The following is an 18639-nucleotide window of genomic DNA, read 5'->3' on the forward strand; positions in this document are numbered from 1 at the left end:
CATAAAACCCTACCATTCATAGTATTATGGGAAAAAAAAGAAAGAAAAAAACACCCCCGAGTTCTCTAAGAAACAGACAATGTCAGAGCGTATTTCATTCAGAAGTTTGCTCTTTGCCTATCTGTATCCCACATGTAGGGACCACAATGGAGGGTGAGACAAAGGCCTATATATCATGGTTCCTGGGTCAATGCCCCGTGTTCACCCACAAATAAAATTCTTTCTCGTCCCTTGCCTATGAGACGGTACTAACTTTCATGGACTTATTTTTCCACCAGATTTAGCAGCAGGGAGAATGATGGTGGAGTTGGGCCTCTTCTTCAGGAGCAGGGAGCAACGGTTCATGTAGGAAGATGATTTATTGAGGTGTTATTGTCTTGTACTGGCCCTGCCACCTAAGAGGGGGTTTTGTGCTTCTTGTCTCCTAGGAAGTCTCTGACCAAGTAGCATTTGAGAAACTCTCCTCTCTTGTCAACAGAGGCCACTGTTTTCTCTTGGCCACAGAAAGGGGCAGGGGGAGCTTAAACTCAGAGAAGGGCCATGCTAGACCAGTGTAGGGCAGAGGGAGTGGACAGGAGGAGAGGAATAAATAAGAGAGCAGACACTTTGGGGGCAGCAAGAACAGATTCTTTTCAATGAGGAAAGCAAGTCTGGACTGTTTCCTGGAGGTGACTGTTTCCAGGGGCTGGGGGAGGACTGAGTAGTGAGGGTGTGAAACGAGAAAGCAGATTTAGGCCACTTAGACCCCCAGCTTTGGCACAGAATCTGAGTTCAGGTTGACATCATGGTCAAAGACCATCATGAACCTGCCAGCACAGGAATTAGTGACAGAACAGGGGCCAGAAAGTTCTTGAATGTTCTACCACTGCAGAGTTATAATTACTTCCCCCGGATTCCAGGGTGGGTGGGATAAGGCACTCTGGGGATGACATGTCAGTTTTCTAAGCAACCTAGAGGAGACAGGACTTAGAGCCCTGAGATTTGACTAAAAGAAAAGCTTGTGGATACGTTTCTTTCCTTTGGGAATTTGGGGGAGTTTGGGGGAATAAACTTGGGTTTTGCTCCACTAACCACCGAATCCTGAACTCTCAGTGGCTTCAATGCAACAAAGATTCCTTTCTCATGAGCTTGCTTTGTTTCCTCAGGAGTCAGGAGGGATGATGGAGGAGGCAGCTTGACTGACTTCTCAAGATCCTTGTGCAGGGCCTGCTTGTTCTTTGAGAAAAAAAAGAACCTGCAGCAATGATCTTCCTTTTATTGTTTTTTTTTTTTTTTTTTGGTTTTTGGGCCACACCCGTTTGACGCTCAGGGGTTACTCCTGGCTATGTGCTCAGAAATCGCCCCTGGCTTGGGTGGACCATATGGGACGCCGGGGGATCGAACCGAGGTCCTTCCTTGGCTAGCGCTTGCAAGGCAGACACCTTACCTCCAGCGCCACCTACCCGGCCCCTTTGTTTTCTTTCTTTCTTTTTTTTTTTTTTTTTTTGATTTTTGGGCCACACCTGTTTGACGCTTAGGGGTTACTCCTGGCTATGTGCTCAGAAATCGCCCCTGTCTTGGGGGGACCATATGGGATGCCAGGGGATCGAACCGAGGTCCATCCTACGCTAGCACTTGCAAGGCAGACACTTTACCTCTAGCGCCACCTTCCCGGCCCCTCCTTTTATTGTTTTTGTTGTTGTTGCTTTTGTTTTATTTTTGGGCCACACCAGGTGGTGTTCAGGGATTACTCCAGGCTCTGTGCTTAGAAATCGCTCCTGGGAGGCTTGGGAGACTATATGAGATGCCAGGGAAGAAACCTAGGTCCGTCTTGGGTTGACTGTCTACAAGACAAATGCCCTACTGCTGTACTATCTCTCTGGCCTCGATCTTCCTTTTAGACCATTTACTAGATCAAGTCACCTGCTTCTTATTTCCTGTAGGAAGAGGCTGGGGTGTATCAGGGAAACATCTAGATTTGGGGGGGGGTTTCCTCCTCAATTTCAGGTACCTTTCTTTCCATCTATTTCCCTTTTTGCTGAGAGATTACTCTTGGCTTTCACTTCTGGAATTGTGGGGGAATTGAACCCGGATTGCCACATGCAAGCATATATCATGCCCACTGTGCTATCTCTCTGGCCCCTTATGGTACATTCTGATGTAGGAGGACCTTTGTTCATGCTGTTGTTAGCACCTTTGTGGGGAACTCACTGCTTATACATTGATTGGGGGGGGGGTCTTGCATTTGGGAACATCTAGTTTTTTGCCCAGACTGTACTTTTCCAGGTGGCTGCAGAGAAAGTGGAGCCCCTTTGTCAAAGGTTAATTTAGAATAAGAGAAAGAATGTCAAAGGGGACACGGAGACTGCTTATTTGTCTGTGATGGAGAAAATAATGATTATACCAATATTTTAGTGTGATTTGCTCCCACAGACCAATTTTCTGATAAACTCCTTCCCATCTGGTAGAAATATAAGCATTTCCTCTTCAGCCTGCTCTCATGCTATGTTGCAACAAGCCACTTGTTTTCTCTGCCTCTCACTAGGTCCCCAATCCCATCCTGACCTTACAGGGACAGAGTTTGGGTAAAGCAGTTGAGAAAGAGCTTTCGAGAATAATTTGTGGTTTCTGAGCTGCTGTTAACCAGATGGGTGGATCAAGGAGGGACCCCACGGTTCAAAACCAGATTCCCCATGAAGCAGCGAGTGAGAGGAGCACACTTGGGCTGACCTGATAGGAAAAAGCAGCTAACTTTTTCAGGAAATGAAGGTTGGGCCTCACAGTGAGCTAAGTGCTTAGCAAAGTGAGCTCACAAGTCTCTTCCTGGAAGCAACTAAGGAAGGTGCATTATGGATATGACACTACAAACATTCATGGCTGGGAAGGACAGTTAACTCATGAAACCTAAATCCAGATTCAGAACCCACAAGAGATTCTCCCAGCAATGTTGTATTCTATGTTGATAAGAGAAAACTTTTTTGTTGTTCTTGTAAAATGAAAACTAAGGTTGCAGCTGTCTAAGGATTGAGGAGTGAGGTTCTTTGAGGTTTCCTGTCTTCCTGTTCTCCAGGAAGACCATTGTTGGTTGACCTCAGGGAGCAGACTGAGGAAGCATTTCTGCCCAGCCAGCCTCCCTCAAAGTTCTTTCCCTGAGTGACAACCTATAAAGCCTCCTGCACTCATATCTCAGCCCTGACTCAGCTCCAGGAACACATAGAAGGACACAAGGAGGTTCAATGTTGACTTTCTGCCCTTTCTCTGAAAAGGAAAATATTCTTTTCAAAATTTAGTCTTGGATGGGATGGTATGGTATAAGGAGTGGGCTGTCCCATATAGATCAAGGGTGGGTCAAGGATCACATTTTAGTCTGTCACTGACCCACTGGGTACCATTTAAAGGAAAATGTCCATGCATTTAAGAGGTTCAAGAAATGCTACGTGAAAAGGAGAAAAGACGTGTTATTTGGGATCTGTAGAATTTCTGTTTTTCAAGAAATGGCAGAAACAGAAACAGAGAGCATAGTAGGAGATGGGAGGAATAATCTATGTAACAGGTGAACTCACCACAGAATAAACCCCTCTGTGACTCTCCCCATCTGCCAACACCAAAGGCTTCCATATGACCAGGAGGACCTCATCTTTTTTCTCTAGATATATGGCTGCGAGTAAGCCAGCCAGGCAAAAGGTAGACCTGAGGTGCTGAGCTTTTTCATGGTGACAGAACAATCAAAGGTGCTTTTCTTCCTCTTTTCCTCCTCCTCCTTCTCCTTCAGGTAAATCAGCATAAATGAAAAAGGCTTCAATCAACCCTATGGAAGATTCTGGAATTACCACCTAGTGGTCCTTCCGTGGTGACCATTTGTCATGTAGGCCAGGTATCCTATCCTGGATGTTACAGATATGAACTCACACTCCCTTCCAGAACTACTGACCTTCACACTTTAAACCAGGAGACTGAGGCTGGAGTCAGTAAACAGCAGAGGGTCCTAAGTGTCTCTGTAGAGGCAGAACTTAAAGCAGGACTCATAATGTCTCATGGGACTCTTCTACTCTCATTGTGGCTATGAGCACTTATTGCTGAGAGTTGTTGACATAGAAACCAGGCCACTTCCATCCTTCGTGGGGCTCCAGATGACGAGCCACTTGATAGCTTAACAGAAATGGAATGGAATCTTCCACAGTTCTAGAATCCAAGGGCATCATAGCTTCAGAGAGTTACAGAGCCAGGATTCTTTTTGAGGAATCTGTAGGGAAGAATTCAGTCTTTGCTTCTTCCAGCAGCCTCGGGTTGATGTTCTCCTTAGCTTGTGGTCACATCATTCTGGTTTTTTTTTTTTTTTTTCTGGCTCATCAGATGGTCTCCTCATCCATATGGGTCTAATGTCACTCTACTCTAAGGGACATTTAACATTGGATTTAGGGCCAATTGGTGAGTGTGGGATGAACTCTGGAACATTCTTAACAATCTCTGCAAAGATGTGGGGTTTTTTTGGGGGGGGAAGGGGGAGGCACATCCCGTGATGCTCAGGGGTTACTTTTGGCTATGTGCTCAGAAATCTCTCCTGGCTTGGGGGGATCATATGGGACATCGGGGATCGAACCGCAGTCTGTTCTAGGCTAGCTCGGGCAAGGCAGACTCCTTACCGCTAGCGCCTCTGCTCTGGCCCCCAAGATGTGGTTTTATTTCCCTCTGAAAAAGATAGTATTGGGAATTAGGATGGGAGACACCTTTGAAGCCAGGGCAATCTTTAGACTCACCATCTAGAGAAATTATTTATTCCTCTAAGAAAATCAAAAGGTCAGGAAGTGTGATGTTCTAGAGAGTCCTGAGACTAACATGGGCTGCGACCAGACAATTGCAATTCTACAAGGCATGTGGGACAAGAAAGCTGTCTCTCAGGGGACAATTTGGAAAGGAGACAGGCAGAATGATGAAGAAAAGGGCAGCTGAGCATGGCCAAAGGGTCTGATCCTCTCTCCTATACCCTGGTTAAACTCTACCTTCCCAAGTGAAGCATATCTTTGGAGGAACTGGGCACGGCTCCCTGCTGGGAGACTGCAACCTTTTCCTATATGCAGATAAGGTGGTTTAGTATCACAAATCACAGTAATGTAAACCAAGCTCTAGCTCTGTTTTTTTTTTTTTTTTTTGGTTTTTGGGCCACACCCAGTAACGCTCAGGGATTACTCCTGGCTATGTGCTCAGAAGTTGCTCCTGGCTTGGGGGACCATATGGGACACCGGGGGATCGAACCGCGGTCCGTCCAAGGTTAGCGCAGGCAAGGCAGGCACCTTACCTTTAGCGCCACCGCCCGGCCCCTCTAGCTCTGTTTTGGCTAAAAAAAAAGAAGAAAAATTATGGACCCAGGAATCATTGTTTTTGGCTGACCTCTTCTCTGCGAAAGGACGGGCAGATCAGAATTCAGGACACAAGCACTTAATTAGTCAACTGAGGTTGGGCTTTGTCTCATGCCTGGAGCCTGGGGTTCAATCACTGAGAAACACAGCTTAAATCAGCCATTTGGTTTGTGCTTCATGAAGAATGTTTGGAACTCTAAAGTAAGTATTCGTATACAGTAAATCGAGCAGTTTCCCAACCAAGTTTGGCAGCCACAGTTTATGTTGATGGCTTCGAGGTATCGATGACCCTTTGTTTGAAACATTGCAGCAGACCCCTAGTTATTTTCTGAGGAAAACTTGGGCTACCCTACTCCCCTCCTCTCTGGCCTATACTCCTTTCTGGCCTATACTCCTTTCTGCATCCTTTAATCTACTCAGTTCATTTTACCATCTTTACAAAGAGCCTTTTGTTCCCACCTCCAAGGGCAACTGACTGTTAAGGTTATTTCTCAGTGTTGAATGACAGGCCAATGAATCCGTGTCCAGTGCTGTTGGAGTCTTGAATGCACCATTACTCAGAGGCCAGATGGTAACAGGACCATATGGGTGGAAAAGTGCTCACAGGTGTGCCTGTTGCTCATGTCTTGCCTTTAAATGCTTCAAATTCTTTATCAGAAAATCCAGCAGGCCTGAGTGCTGTGGCAGAGTCTTCTGGACTTTGTGTGGCCATGTAATAAGAATGGCACTAAGGGTTAATACCTAAGGTGGAGGATGCTGGTCTTACCACCACAGTGACCAATGAGGTAGAGAAAGAGACAGGAAGGGGAAAGGGAGTTGTTCTTTTTGTGCCACTCATTGTGTTTACAGGTCTGAATGAGGTCCCTCAAACAATTGCCATCTCTGGGTGGGCAGGCTTCATGGCAGGCATTCTGAAAAGTTCTTCATCTTGACTCCATCCATTCATCTCATGCATCCTGTTTTCCTTTGATCCATTTTACTTGACTCCTTTCCATTTATTTTATACTGTGATACAACACCATTTTGTAAATGACAAATTTTTAAAAACTAAAAACAAGATGGTATCCACATGTGTAATATTCATAAGCGAACATGATAATTAAGTGGTGGTCCCTATCCAAGAGAGATCCATGACTTCTTTCTCTTTTCTTAATAGGAACTAATCAAGTCGGCTTAGGGTCCCACTAGAATGACCTTATTTAATCTTTATTCGTCATTTAAAGGAACCATATCCAACGGTCTGAGTGATAGGACAGCAGGTAGAGAGTATTTACTTTGTAAATGGCTGATCCAGGTTCGCTCGATCCTGGCATCCCATATGGCTCTCCAAACAGGATAACCCCTGCTAGGTTACTGAGTTTTGCTAGGTGTGGCCCCCAAACCCAACCCAACCAAATTACCCCACACACAAATAAATAAACAAATACAAATAAGGATCCCATTCCAAATACAGTCATATTCTGAGGTCAACTAGAGGTAAGGAATTGAACATGGAAATTTTACAGTAATGTAATTCCCTCAACCAGCTTCATTAGATTTGTGAAGGGTTATATTAGATTTATTTCTCAATGACTTTTAGGAAAAACTCTTAGTGTCTAATAACAAAAAGGACTTCCTTAAGATTTGGCTTTGTAGAAAAGTACTCCAGTAGGGAGTACACCCAGTGATGATCTTGAGTTTCTGGGCATGAGTATCTTCCCATATGCCTTTGCTGTATTTTGGCCAACTGAACCCGGCAAAAGTAACAGTCAACAGAAGCAACAGTTTCTGACCAGGATAGAGGCTAGTCATACTTCTTTCCTCTGGAACCCTGAGTGAGCTTGGGTTAAATTATATGGGCATAAGCAGCCATGGGAAGTCTGCACCATCTTCCATGGATATACCTTTCTCCATGAGCAGGAACATGAACAAGATCAATATGTAACAGTTGACCACAGTAACCTGACTGAGCCCAGCAAGGAGTAGAAGAACCACATGGCTAAGCCCAGCACAGTTGACTTGAAAAATAATAAGCTAGTTTTTTTTAAGTCATTAAATTGTGGGGTGCAACTAAAACAAAGAATACCTAAAAACAAAACAAAACAAAACAAAAATTTCTTTCAGGGCCAGAGCGAGAGCATAGCCTGTTGGGCATTCGCCTTGCATGAGACTGACCTGGGTTTGATCCTCAGCATCCCATATGGTCCCCCTGAGTCTGCCAAGATAAGTTCTGAGCACAGAGCTAGGAGTAACCCTTGAGCACTGCCAGGTGTGGCCCAAAATCAAAACAAAAAAAAAAATCTCTCTTTTACTGAAAGGCTCACAAACAAAGCTATCAATAGAGAGTTATTCGAAAGAAAACCCTAATCACATTAATGAAAATAGCTGGGAAAGGAGATTAAGCAGAATAGGAGATACTGGTTTTAGGAGCATCAATTTTAGAGAGAAAAAGTTTATTCTATTTCCATTTCAAATGGAAATTTCACATTTCAAATGTGAGTGTTTCTTCCAAAATTGTCTAGAATTGCAGTGTACTTTTCTTTCTTTTCTCCCTATAGATTCCTTTATCTTTGCATAAAAATTTATTTTAATTTTTTTATTTTGGGTCACACTCAGGGGGCACTCAGAGGTTACTTTTGGCTCTGCACTCAGGAATCTCTCCTAGCAGGCTTGGGGACCATATAGAATGCTGCAGATGGAACTCTGGTCGGCTGCATGCAAGACAAGACCTTCTCTGCTGTACCATTTGCTCCAATCCCTATTACACTTAAAATCATTTTATTTAAACTCTGATACATTCTTTGCTTAAAAAAAAAACCCATGGGGTATTGGAGAGATAACATTTATACCTCACTTTTGAAGCTAAAACCAAACCTTATACGGCCATCAACAAGGACAAAGAGATTGTCTCCAGCTGCCACAAGAAAATTCAGTCTGCCAACTGGAGGAAATGAGCTTGGAAGCAGATTCCTGTCCCTCCCAAAATTCCCCCTTTTCTCCAGACAGGAACTCAATCAAGCCAGACAACAGCTGAACTTCAACCTGCAAAAAGCCTTCACAGCAGTGCGTTGAGCTGCCTGAGCTGGACTTCTGGCCAACAGCACCATGAGCTAATAAAAAAAGCTGTTGTTCTAAGCCCTGAGGTGTATGCACAGGCATAGAAAACAAAAACAAAGCCGCTGTTGACTTCACTTTCTAGAGGGAACCAGGCATGAAAAGGTGATTGAACTTCTGAAGTCAGGCAGTTAGCAAACCACAGGCAGCCTCCCTACCTGGGGTGTTGGCTGCAGAGCACACGCCCAATTTCTCAGCAGTCTTTGAAGCTCCTGCCTTTGCTTTTCCTCATTGGGAGGAACTTTTTCAGCTACATCCACCCTGCCTGACTTGATTGGTCTTCTCCAGATAATAGTGCAGTACTAAAAAACATTAGTTTTATTGTTTTTGTCTGTTTGTTTGTTTTTGGGCCACACTTGATGACACTCAGGGGTTACTCCTGGCTATGCACTCAGAAATTACTCCTGGCTTGGTGGACCAATATAGGACTCTGGGGGATCCAACCATGGTCTGTCCTATGTTAGCATGTGCAAGGCAGATGCCCTACCACCTGACCACAGCTCCAACCCCCAAAATTAGTTTTATTAATGAGTTGTAGTCTCCCAAGCAGTACTCAGGAGGTCTGGTATTAATGTATTCAAGGGGCTTAATATTAATGTATCTGTAAGGGGTGATGATGCCCCCCCCCCATAACAGCAATTGGACTGGGATACATGGCCCCTGGAACTGACAACTGCCTCTAAGTATAAAAAGGTAGAACCTAGGGCCAGGTTAATGTTGGATCAGAGCCTGCCAGTTGGTTGGGGGCAGAGGACCAAGCCCTTCATCCCCCAACCCTCTGCTGAATTAGGCTTGATATATAGCATTAGTAAGATGCAACTTGCTCTGCCTCTCTCTCTCCTTATCTCTCTCAAACCCTGGAGCTATAGGCCTCCTTCTCCCAGCTCTCTAGTCTGAGATCTTTTTCTCTAGCTCAAATCCCCTGGGCAGACTTCAGGAGATGTACTGCTTAGGCTCAGTTGCAGGTCACTACATTTGGCTTCCCTGGGTAGACCCTGGCAGTCTGGGACTCACTGCTGGTCACACTTGATTCACCAGGCCAATCATTCACTGTAAATGACTCAATGTGGTGCTGCTTGAGTTCTGGGATCACCCCAATGACCAGAAGTGCAGAGGGGGGGGGGCCCGGAGAGATAGCACAGCGGCGTTTGCCTCGCAAGCAGCCAATCCAGGACCAAAGGTGGTTGGTTCGAATCCCGGTGTCCCATATGGCCCCCCGTGCCTGCCAGGAGCTATTTCTGAGCAGACAGCCAGGAGTAACCCCTGAGCACCGCCGGGTGTGGCCCAAAAACCAAAAAAAAAAAAAAAAAAAAAAAAGAAGTGCAGAGGGGGGAGATGAGGGGAGCCTCCAGGGCCTACTTGGCAATGCTTGACGGGTTTTAGAGCTATATTTATAGGGTACCATGCAGGTGTCAGAAATTGAACAGGGGTCAGCTTTATGCAGGGCATGCATCTAATTCCAGTACCAGCCCCCCAACCCTAGTGCCATAGTCCCGAGTGATTGACACTATCTGTTCTCCCAGCAGCTGTCTGGAGTTACTATTTGTTCCTGGCACACACACCCCCTCAAACACACACACACACACACACACACACACACACACACACACACACACACACACACACACACACACCCTCAACAGGCTGCACGTGGCCACAAGAATGCAGCTGTCTGGTGGGTTCCCAAAGGGAAGAGCCAGAGGAAATATCTGGGGGAACAGATCATTGGGAACAGATGCCCTCCAGATCTGAGGGTGGTTGGTCAAGGGATCATTATCTCCCCATGAAAGAGTCTTGCACAAAAACAACCCCAACTGTAAGTAAGATCACCCCTCCTGGAATTGCTGAGCGCCCCCCTAAGTGGCAGTGATGGAGACATTTTCCGAGTTGGCTGTGGGCTTCTCTCCTGAGTGCAGGAGCCAGAAATCAATCCCCTTGGAAGAAAACCTCCAAAGAAAGCTGAGAAGGGGGCCACTTGTCAGGAAGTAAGCACTTCTTCAGTGCCCTGTGTAAGAGCTGCCAAGAAGTCTTGATTTGAGAAAAGTTGGAAGCACACACAGACCCGACTTCCCCAGTGCCGGACCCGCTCTGCCCCATGGCAGGTGCTGACCCATGTTTTTCCTGTGATTATTCATTAAGCTGCTGCTGACGAAAGCCTGAGGATTCTGCTGAAGTCGGCTAGTGTCTGGCTCCCAGCCGAGCCAGGAGACGATTCTAAACAGCTGTGGCTTTAGTGAGGCAGAAGTTATTAGATAGGAGAACATCTGTTTACCTGTGATTATGGGAAGCATATCATACACGCATAGAGGCCTCCAGAGGACTGTACTAGCGCAGGAAAAAAGGAAGAGTGTCATTGCCTTTTGATGCTCTGGTCCACAGCCCAACAGCCTTGGTGGAAATGTGAAGTCGGGACAGTGTAGAGTCTGAGAATTTTGGAGACAGATGCTAGTGTCCAGGACTTTGAATCTCTGTGGGCTGACAGGGGAGCCAAGAGCTGGGAGCAGCTGCCAGTAGAACTGGGCTTGAGTAAGAGACAAGGTGAAGAGCCAGGAATGAATGGGGCCTCTTTGCTTGGATTTACCAGCCATAAACCAGATCCATTTGGGAAGCCTTAGTGGCCTAGAAAAGAGTGGATTCTATAGTTTCTGAGTGGCCACAAGTCTGTTATAAACTTCAATAGAATAGGGAGAATCAATCAGAGAGAGAGAACCTTAAGGAGTCATTGGGACAAGTACCACGTTGACTGAAAAGTTGGATCACAGGAAACAAGACAAATTGGGAAGAGATGGGGCTTTCAGAAACTCAGGTGAAGACTTGCTGGCTGGGGTAGAAATTATCTTAACTGGCAGAAGAAATTCAGAACAGTTAAACCCCAGGGAGTGAAGGGCAGCTCTTGGACAACAAATTTGTCTTCAATTGTCACTTGTCGAAAATCTACGGATTGTAGGCAATATTTTTACTTTGCTTGTTTCAGGGGTCACATCTAACAGTGCCCAAGACTTATTCTTGACTCTGTGCACTCTGGCAGTGTTTGGAAGATGTTTAGGGGGTGCTGGGGATTAAACCTGGACAGATTTTGTGCAAAGCAAGTGATCCACCTGTCTCTGGTTGTTGTAGACCAATATTCTGGATAATGCTGAATAATAGAGAGTCTCTATGTGGGGTCGCTTGTCTCTCCTGATACATGCAGTTTCCTCCTTCCCCATCTTGAATCCTAAAGCCATCAATCCAAATGGAATTTCTGTGTTTTGGACTAATTTTCCTCAGTGGAAAAAAAAAAAACCCTAAAGTCAAAATGTCCTTATTTCTATTTACAGCTTAGCTCATGTATGATCACCCTGCTTTAAGATTACACACAACCATTCCATGATCCTCTGTGAACTTAGGTCATAAAGAAGTATAATTGAGTAACAGATGCTATAATAGAGTCAACCTCTTTATTAACCATTGAGAGAATTTTCAATATGTGGTCTTTAGGCCCCTGAACTAATTTCTTCTTAAGTTTTATATACAAGGTCAGCATTCTCTGTGTGTTTATTTTCTCTGAAAATAGTATTTGCAAAATGTTTTCTGGGTACATCAAGAGCCTTTGTTTTTGAGTGACAGGAACTCAACTCAAATGAACACAAGTAGGAAAAGGAAATGCAGACTCTGAAGTCATCAAAACCCAGTAAAGGCAGAGGACTCTTTTTTTCTATCTGTTTCTCTTAATCCTGTCCTTGGGGCTTCAAGATCCAGGAAGGAACTCTGGGCACTGGAGAGAGAAGTGGGCTTCCTGGATTTACAAAAGGGGGGGAAAAAAAAGGAAAAATAAAGATCTTGGGTGACGATACTGATGAGCCAGGTCTGGGAATGCATTGAGGCAGAAGAGGATTAAAATGGGCTCAACTGTGATGTGGCTTTTCCCTTTTCAACCTATTGCCAGAATTTCCTTTGTGTCCACATAAACATCTGGAGTCCTCCCAATTTACATGGCCTCCTCCATCTTCAAGTCAGCAGTAACACATCAAATCCTCATTATACATGGAATCTCACCTTTCCTGCTTCAATCAGGTAGATAAAAGATTTCTGAAGGGATAGCCCCCACTTCCACAGACTACTGTTCTGGGCCATATTAAGAGCAGTTAAATCCCTTTACAGGAGCACCTAAATCAGCACTGGCTTACATAAGGAAGAATAGGGGTATCTATACCAAAGCTGTGACTTTAGGAATTCTGTCTGCCTCATGCTCCTACTTTCAGGGAAATTGTGAAGGGTGGAAGTAGCCAATGCATTTCCATTCTAGGTAAGGTGGAAGAGTCTGCCTACAGAGAACTATCCAGTTGAATTTCCATACACTAGAACTTGGCTGGGGGTGAAAGAAGAAGGTGAAATATTGAAAACAAGGGATGAACTGTCAGATATCCTCCCATTCTTGGTCCAACAGCTTTTGTTTCCATATTCTTGAATACTGGAAGTGCAACTCTGATTTCTGTAGGTCCTGGGTTCATGCTAGTGAAGACTGGGAGCTTGTGGGTGAACAAAGAAGGAACTTCAGTGTGCCCTTAGGATGAACCTTCCCAGAAGCCATCTATTTGGAGCTTTTGATGCATGTCATGCAGAAGATTTAGAGAGCATTAAGCCTTTCCCATCTATCCAAGATCTTCATGGGGAAATTGAGGACTGGGATCTAGGACCCCTACCCTACTCCCTCTGCTACCTGCGCATACGGAGGTCTTCTGGCAAATCTTGAGAGGCAAGATCCAGTCTCAGTCTGATGTCATGGGGGGGAAGAACCATCAGGGAGTCCTAGAATTCTGGGGAAAAAGGCCCCAAGGCTGGCCCCCCATGAGGAAGTAACCTCCATTTTTATCTGCATTGTGAGCTGAGCTGCCTGTTTCCAATCACCCCATATTCCAAACAGAGTTGGGCCAACATGAGATAAGCAGGAAGGAGAGAAACCATGGGGGGCAGATGCAAGGAGTGAAGGAGAGGAAGAAAGATTGTGTTAGTCATCTCCCCCCCTGCTGCCTTGTGGGAAGAAACTGTTTCCTCTCTAAAAACAACCCCAATCTTGATAATTCTCCCATCCAGCTGAGTTCCTTTTCTAAGTTTCTGAGCTTTTTCTCCCCACTTTCTCTTCTTTTTTGATGTCTGGATCTTCTCAAGACTTCCCCCCCACCCTCAACACCCCCCCCTCCCATCTCCTGGAACCCTTTAGCAATTGACTTGAGCCACGCCCCCTTGAACCACTGCCATTTTGGAAACTCTTCCCAGGCTCTGTTGAGGGATTTTCAAAGCAAGACCAAGGGCTGGGATTTTGTTCAGGGACAGTGAAGAGTTAGCAGGAGAAAGAAAGCGCAGGAATTCTGATGACAGGAAAAAAATACAGACATACACACACACTTAATTTGGAGAAACACTGAATCTGTAACTGCAGGAAATCACACCCTTCCTGACATCCAAGGAAGATGCCATGAAAGGAAAAGTGCATCTTGAGTACCTCAGTGGTGTAGAAGGGTGTTAGAACTATAATCCAAACTGAAGAGTCAATAACATGGAAAGAGAAATCCAAGTAACAGACATACTTTAAAAATGCCTGTCAAGAAGACCACTGGGAGTGGAGGAGGAGTAGGAGGGAATTTGGGGACACTGGTAGAAGGAAGTGACACTGTTGGTGGGACCTGGTGCTGGAACACAGCACTCCTAAACTCAACCATGAATAACTTTGTAACTCACAGTGTCTTAATAAAAAACTTAGAAAGTGATGGAAACAAAAATAGAGAGTGGAGAGCTGAGTACTTAGATTGGGAGATGTCTATACCCCCAAGAATCTGTTGGGTCAACCTTACATGTGAAGACAAGCAAATAATGAAAAAAGTGGCTTGAAAAGAGGGCCCACACTGGCCAATGTGATATGTGGGAGGGAAAAAGAAACACCCACATTCAGCACTTCTTCTACTGGTGACTTTGGTTCTATGCTTGGGAGTTCTCCCTGGCAGTGCTCAGAGACCATGTGGTGCTGGGACTTGAACTCAGTCCTCCCATATGCCAAAGGTATACAGTTCAGCCAGTTGAGTTTTCTCTCCAGCTCCAAGTTCCAGTCTCACATGAGGCCCTAGGGGCTGTCCTGAGAACAACAAATCTGTATGTCAACAGGTCTTTCCTTTCAATCCCTCCCCTGGCAGAAAGGGTTTTAACTGGCTTGTCACTTGATGGCTTGAGCTGGTGACACCGAATTCCGCTTGCTCCATGAGCTGTCTCCTCATCACGAGTCAAAGCAGATGCCAACAGAGTCATCAATTCCACAGAGTTGGCACTGGCTCACTACCTGTGATCCGTGGCGACAACCCAACGGAAACGCTTTCTCTGATGACATTTCTAACTTGGCCCGTGCCTCATGTCATCCCTTTTCAGAAGCAGCAAGGGAAGGTGAGCAATGCAACTGTTCTGCAAAATGTCTGCGTGTCAGGTGGCACACGATTAACCTCCCCTGGTGCCCCCCATCAGGAGTGTCTCTGGCATTTCAATTCAACATGGAAATACTGGCATCTGGGAACACACGGATTGAGGATTGGAAATTCTAAGCCTTGTATAAGCTCCATCTCCCTGTGTGAAAGTCACAGGGTGTGTGTGTGTGTGTGTGTGTGTGTGTGTGTGTGTGTGTGTGAGATGGTCTAGTACCAGTTGGTAATGAGCTCCAGTTGTAGAAATGATTGCACATGGTGACTGCTTATGAGTGGGTTAGATAGAAAAATCATTCATGCAGACTAATGGTCTTGGCTGGGCAAGGGGTAGAGACCACTGATTTGGGCTCATTTTATTACCCGGTGAGGAGGCAGATGGCTAGTATGCAGAGACAATTATTCTGGAAAGTCGTTAACACTAGGTAATCATTTTGGCTTCATGGCATCCAGATGCGACAGTAGAGACGTGTCTCTAAAATAGTGTCTGGGCAGTGGCTATAGACAAGGAGGGCTTGCCATGCGGGAGGCAAGTTAGCAAGTTTGTTCATAGAATCAACTGTCTGGTCTGACTCTTTTCTGGACTCTCGATGTGGTACTGCTTGGGTTAGTACATCACATAGGCACAGACCCCTTAGTATGACTTCAGGCCCCCAAATCCTTCAGGGTTCTCTATTCCTTGAGAAAATAATCAGGTTACTCTTATAGCAGGACTCTGAGAATGATTCATGCTGGCAATGAGTCTTGGGGAGTGTCTCCTTCCTTCCTTCCTTCCTTCCTTCCTTCCTTCCTTCCTTCCTTCCTTCCTTCCTTCCTTCCTTCCTTCCTTCCTTCCTTCCTTCCCTCCCTCCCTCCCTCCCCTCCACCCCTCCCCTCCCCTCCCTCCCTCCCTCCCTCCCTCCCCTCCCTTCCTTCCCTTCCTTCCTTCCTTCCTTCTTCCTTCCTCCTTTCCTCTCTCCCTTCCCTCTCTCCCTTCCTCCTTTCCTCTCTCCCTTCCCTCCTTTCACTCTCTCCCCTCCCTCCCTTTACTCCTGGCAGTGCTCAGGAAGACCATAAAGGGTACTGGGGATCAACCCAGATTGCCTTGCAAGGCAAGTGCCCTACTGGCAGTCTTTCTCTCAGGAAGGGGTTTATTTCTAACCCTCAGAGAAGAGATTCTGACACACTTGTAAACATCTCAAAGTTCATGGACCTTACATTTCAGTCGGGGGTAAAGGGAAAGAGTCTCTGCTTCCTAGCTCAGGTTTCAGCACCCCTAAGGACAGATGATCCCTCCACTGCCACCATAAGTCTCACTTGAAGTATCCAGTCTCAGAAGGAAGGAAGGGATGAGTAAATGTCACTTCTGTCACCTTCGACCAATGACAAGGACCCCCTTTTATTTTTCTTATTTTTCTTTTTTTTTTGGGGGGGGCACACATGTTGGTGCTCAGAGGTTACTCCTGGCAGGCTCAGGGGACCTTATGGAGATTCAAGAATTACACCAGTTGGCAACGCTCTATCCACTGTGCTATCACTCTGGCTCAAAGGACCCCTCTTTTATTCCTCATCCCAGCAAGGTCCCAATTCTCAGGGATTCTTTGTTCAAGTGACTGAGATCACTTTCACTCAATAAATTATTTTTTTCACAGCCAGTACTCCCTGGCCCTATGCTCAGGGATTACTCCTGGCCATATTTTGGGGAAACCATCTATAGTCCTGGGCATCAAAACAAATCAGCCCACATAAAAGACAAAGCATTTTCTTCCTGTACTAGTTCTCTGGCCCCAATAGGCAAATGTGGTTTTGTGCCGCAAGAAAAGGAAGAGCAAACCCGGCAAACTATAGGATGGATGGATGAGAAGAACCTTTTTGATTTTCTGTCAAAATAGTTCTCTAAATTTTCCCCCAGGACCCAAGTAACACAAGGAACAACTAAAGGCTGCAGAACTGTGTTCGCCCTGGCATCCAAGCACCAGTGATCTCCCCTCAGTCAGTCCTCAAGTACCGGTTTATGAGTAGATATTTTATTTTTGTTTGTTTTGTTTTGTTTTGGAGCCACATCCGATGGCACTCAGGGTTTACTTCTGGCTCTGCACTCATAAAATCGCTCATGGCAGCCACGGGGAACCGTATGTGATCGTCAGGATTCGAACCACCTTTTGTCCTGGATCAGCTGTAAGCAAGGTAAACACCCTACCGCCTGTGCTATCTCTCCGGCCCCCACAAGTAAGATGTTTTTTTGAGGGGAAAAATATTCCAGCTCACCCCAAGCACACTCCCAAGTTATGGATAAAGTGAAGAGCAAGATGGAAAATGACAGTTCTGAGCAAGCAACTCAAACTGCTTTTCACTCGCACAATCTAGCACCCACTAATTGTGAGCACTAAAGCCCACTTTCTTTCTAATATGAAACCATCAGCCAGAGAGTTGAGCTCGTGAGTGTCACCCACAAAGATTTTAACCCATCACTCTTTCACTTTTCACTTCCAGAACCATTCCCCTTCCCCCCCTCCACAGCCAATAGCTTAATTGGGCTAATGTTTCAGTTTCTGGCCTGCCTATTCTCCTGGGTCCTATAAAACCAGCCCCTAGTGCCATCTCATTTTGAAATCTCTTGTATTAAGAAGCAAGGGAAGCATATGACAAACAGAAACACGTGGCAGACACTGATTATTGGAAAAGCTTCTGTCTCAGAGGCACACATTTCTAGAATCCACACTGAATGCCGACCTCTCCGGGAGAAATCTTTCCCTAGGCTTCATTCAAACCTCCCCCAGTGCCAGCATTTGGGCCCTCATATCAAATCAGCCCAAATAAATCACCACGCTTTGAAATTTCTTTTCAAGTTGGAACCTGGCCACAGCAACGCCCACAAAGCCATTTCAGTAGAGGGGACAGACAGGGGATATGGTCAAAGCTTAGGTCCTTTTTTTCCTACCTGTCACCTCTTGTGACCCTCTGAGCCTAGGGCAGAGGACTCAATTCCCTGACAAGGCGGCCCCAGTTCTGCTCAAAGAGCAGAGGGACGTGGTGCTAAAGGCATATCGATCCAGCTCAGGGCTGGCTGGCTCCGTCTTAGGAAATCTACTTTTGGAAAACTGAAATCCAGTAGCGGCTTTCAAACGCCAGGACTGGGCCAAGCTGAAGGAAGGGCGGGGTGGTGACAGCCCTTGGGAACAAAAGTGGGATGAAGGGAAGTGATCCAAGAATTCCCAGGGAGGAGTTGGTGGCGCCTTTGTGGGGCCCCTGCCTCAAGAAACTTTCTGCAACAATCCACATTCCACGCCCTCGACTGGCCATGCCCCGCGTGGGTGTGGTACACTGACATGACAGTGCGCTCTTGCTGGTGGCAGGCCCGGCGGGGTGGCTCACCGCACCCCGAATTCTGAGCCTCCGCAGGCTCCAGCAGGAGGAGTGCGCGGGAGAGGGGTGGTCTCTCACCTGTTCCATCGTGCCACCTTCCTCCTGTAATACCGCAGCGCCTCCTGGCTGGCCAGGAGCGTGTCCTCGGGTCCGACGAGCGGCGGTTCCTCGGGGACGTTTGTACAGCGGGTGGCGAAGAGAGCCCTCAGTTTGGAACCGGGGCTCCCGGCCACCGCCGCCAGCCTGCCCCACTCCTGGCCGGGTCCGGGAAAAGTTTGTGCGCAACGGAGCGCGGGGCTGCAGCGGCTGGATCCGGGGCTGGCGAAGAGGGGCACGGGCGTGCGAACGGGCAGCCCCGCGGGTGCTCCCGGGGCCGCAGCTGGCGTTGCACTTGGGGCCAGAGGTGGAAGTAGAGGTCGGCG

At 46.4% G+C, this 18639-nt stretch overlaps 1 protein-coding gene across 1 annotated transcript in view; it reads right to left on the minus strand.

Moving 5' to 3' along the window:
• The window catches only part of FAM20A (FAM20A golgi associated secretory pathway pseudokinase), a 64107-nt gene that overhangs the window by 45392 nt on the left and 76 nt on the right, over positions 1–18639 (minus strand). The window contains 3 exon segments of the mRNA XM_049779466.1: positions 18296–18432; positions 18434–18494; positions 18496–18638. Of these exon segments, the coding sequence (XP_049635423.1) occupies positions 18296–18432; positions 18434–18494; positions 18496–18638 (341 nt within the window).

The sequence above is a fragment of the Suncus etruscus genome, chromosome 1 (assembly GCF_024139225.1).
Source record: "Suncus etruscus isolate mSunEtr1 chromosome 1, mSunEtr1.pri.cur, whole genome shotgun sequence".
NCBI classification, from domain to species: domain Eukaryota; kingdom Metazoa; phylum Chordata; class Mammalia; order Eulipotyphla; family Soricidae; genus Suncus; species Suncus etruscus.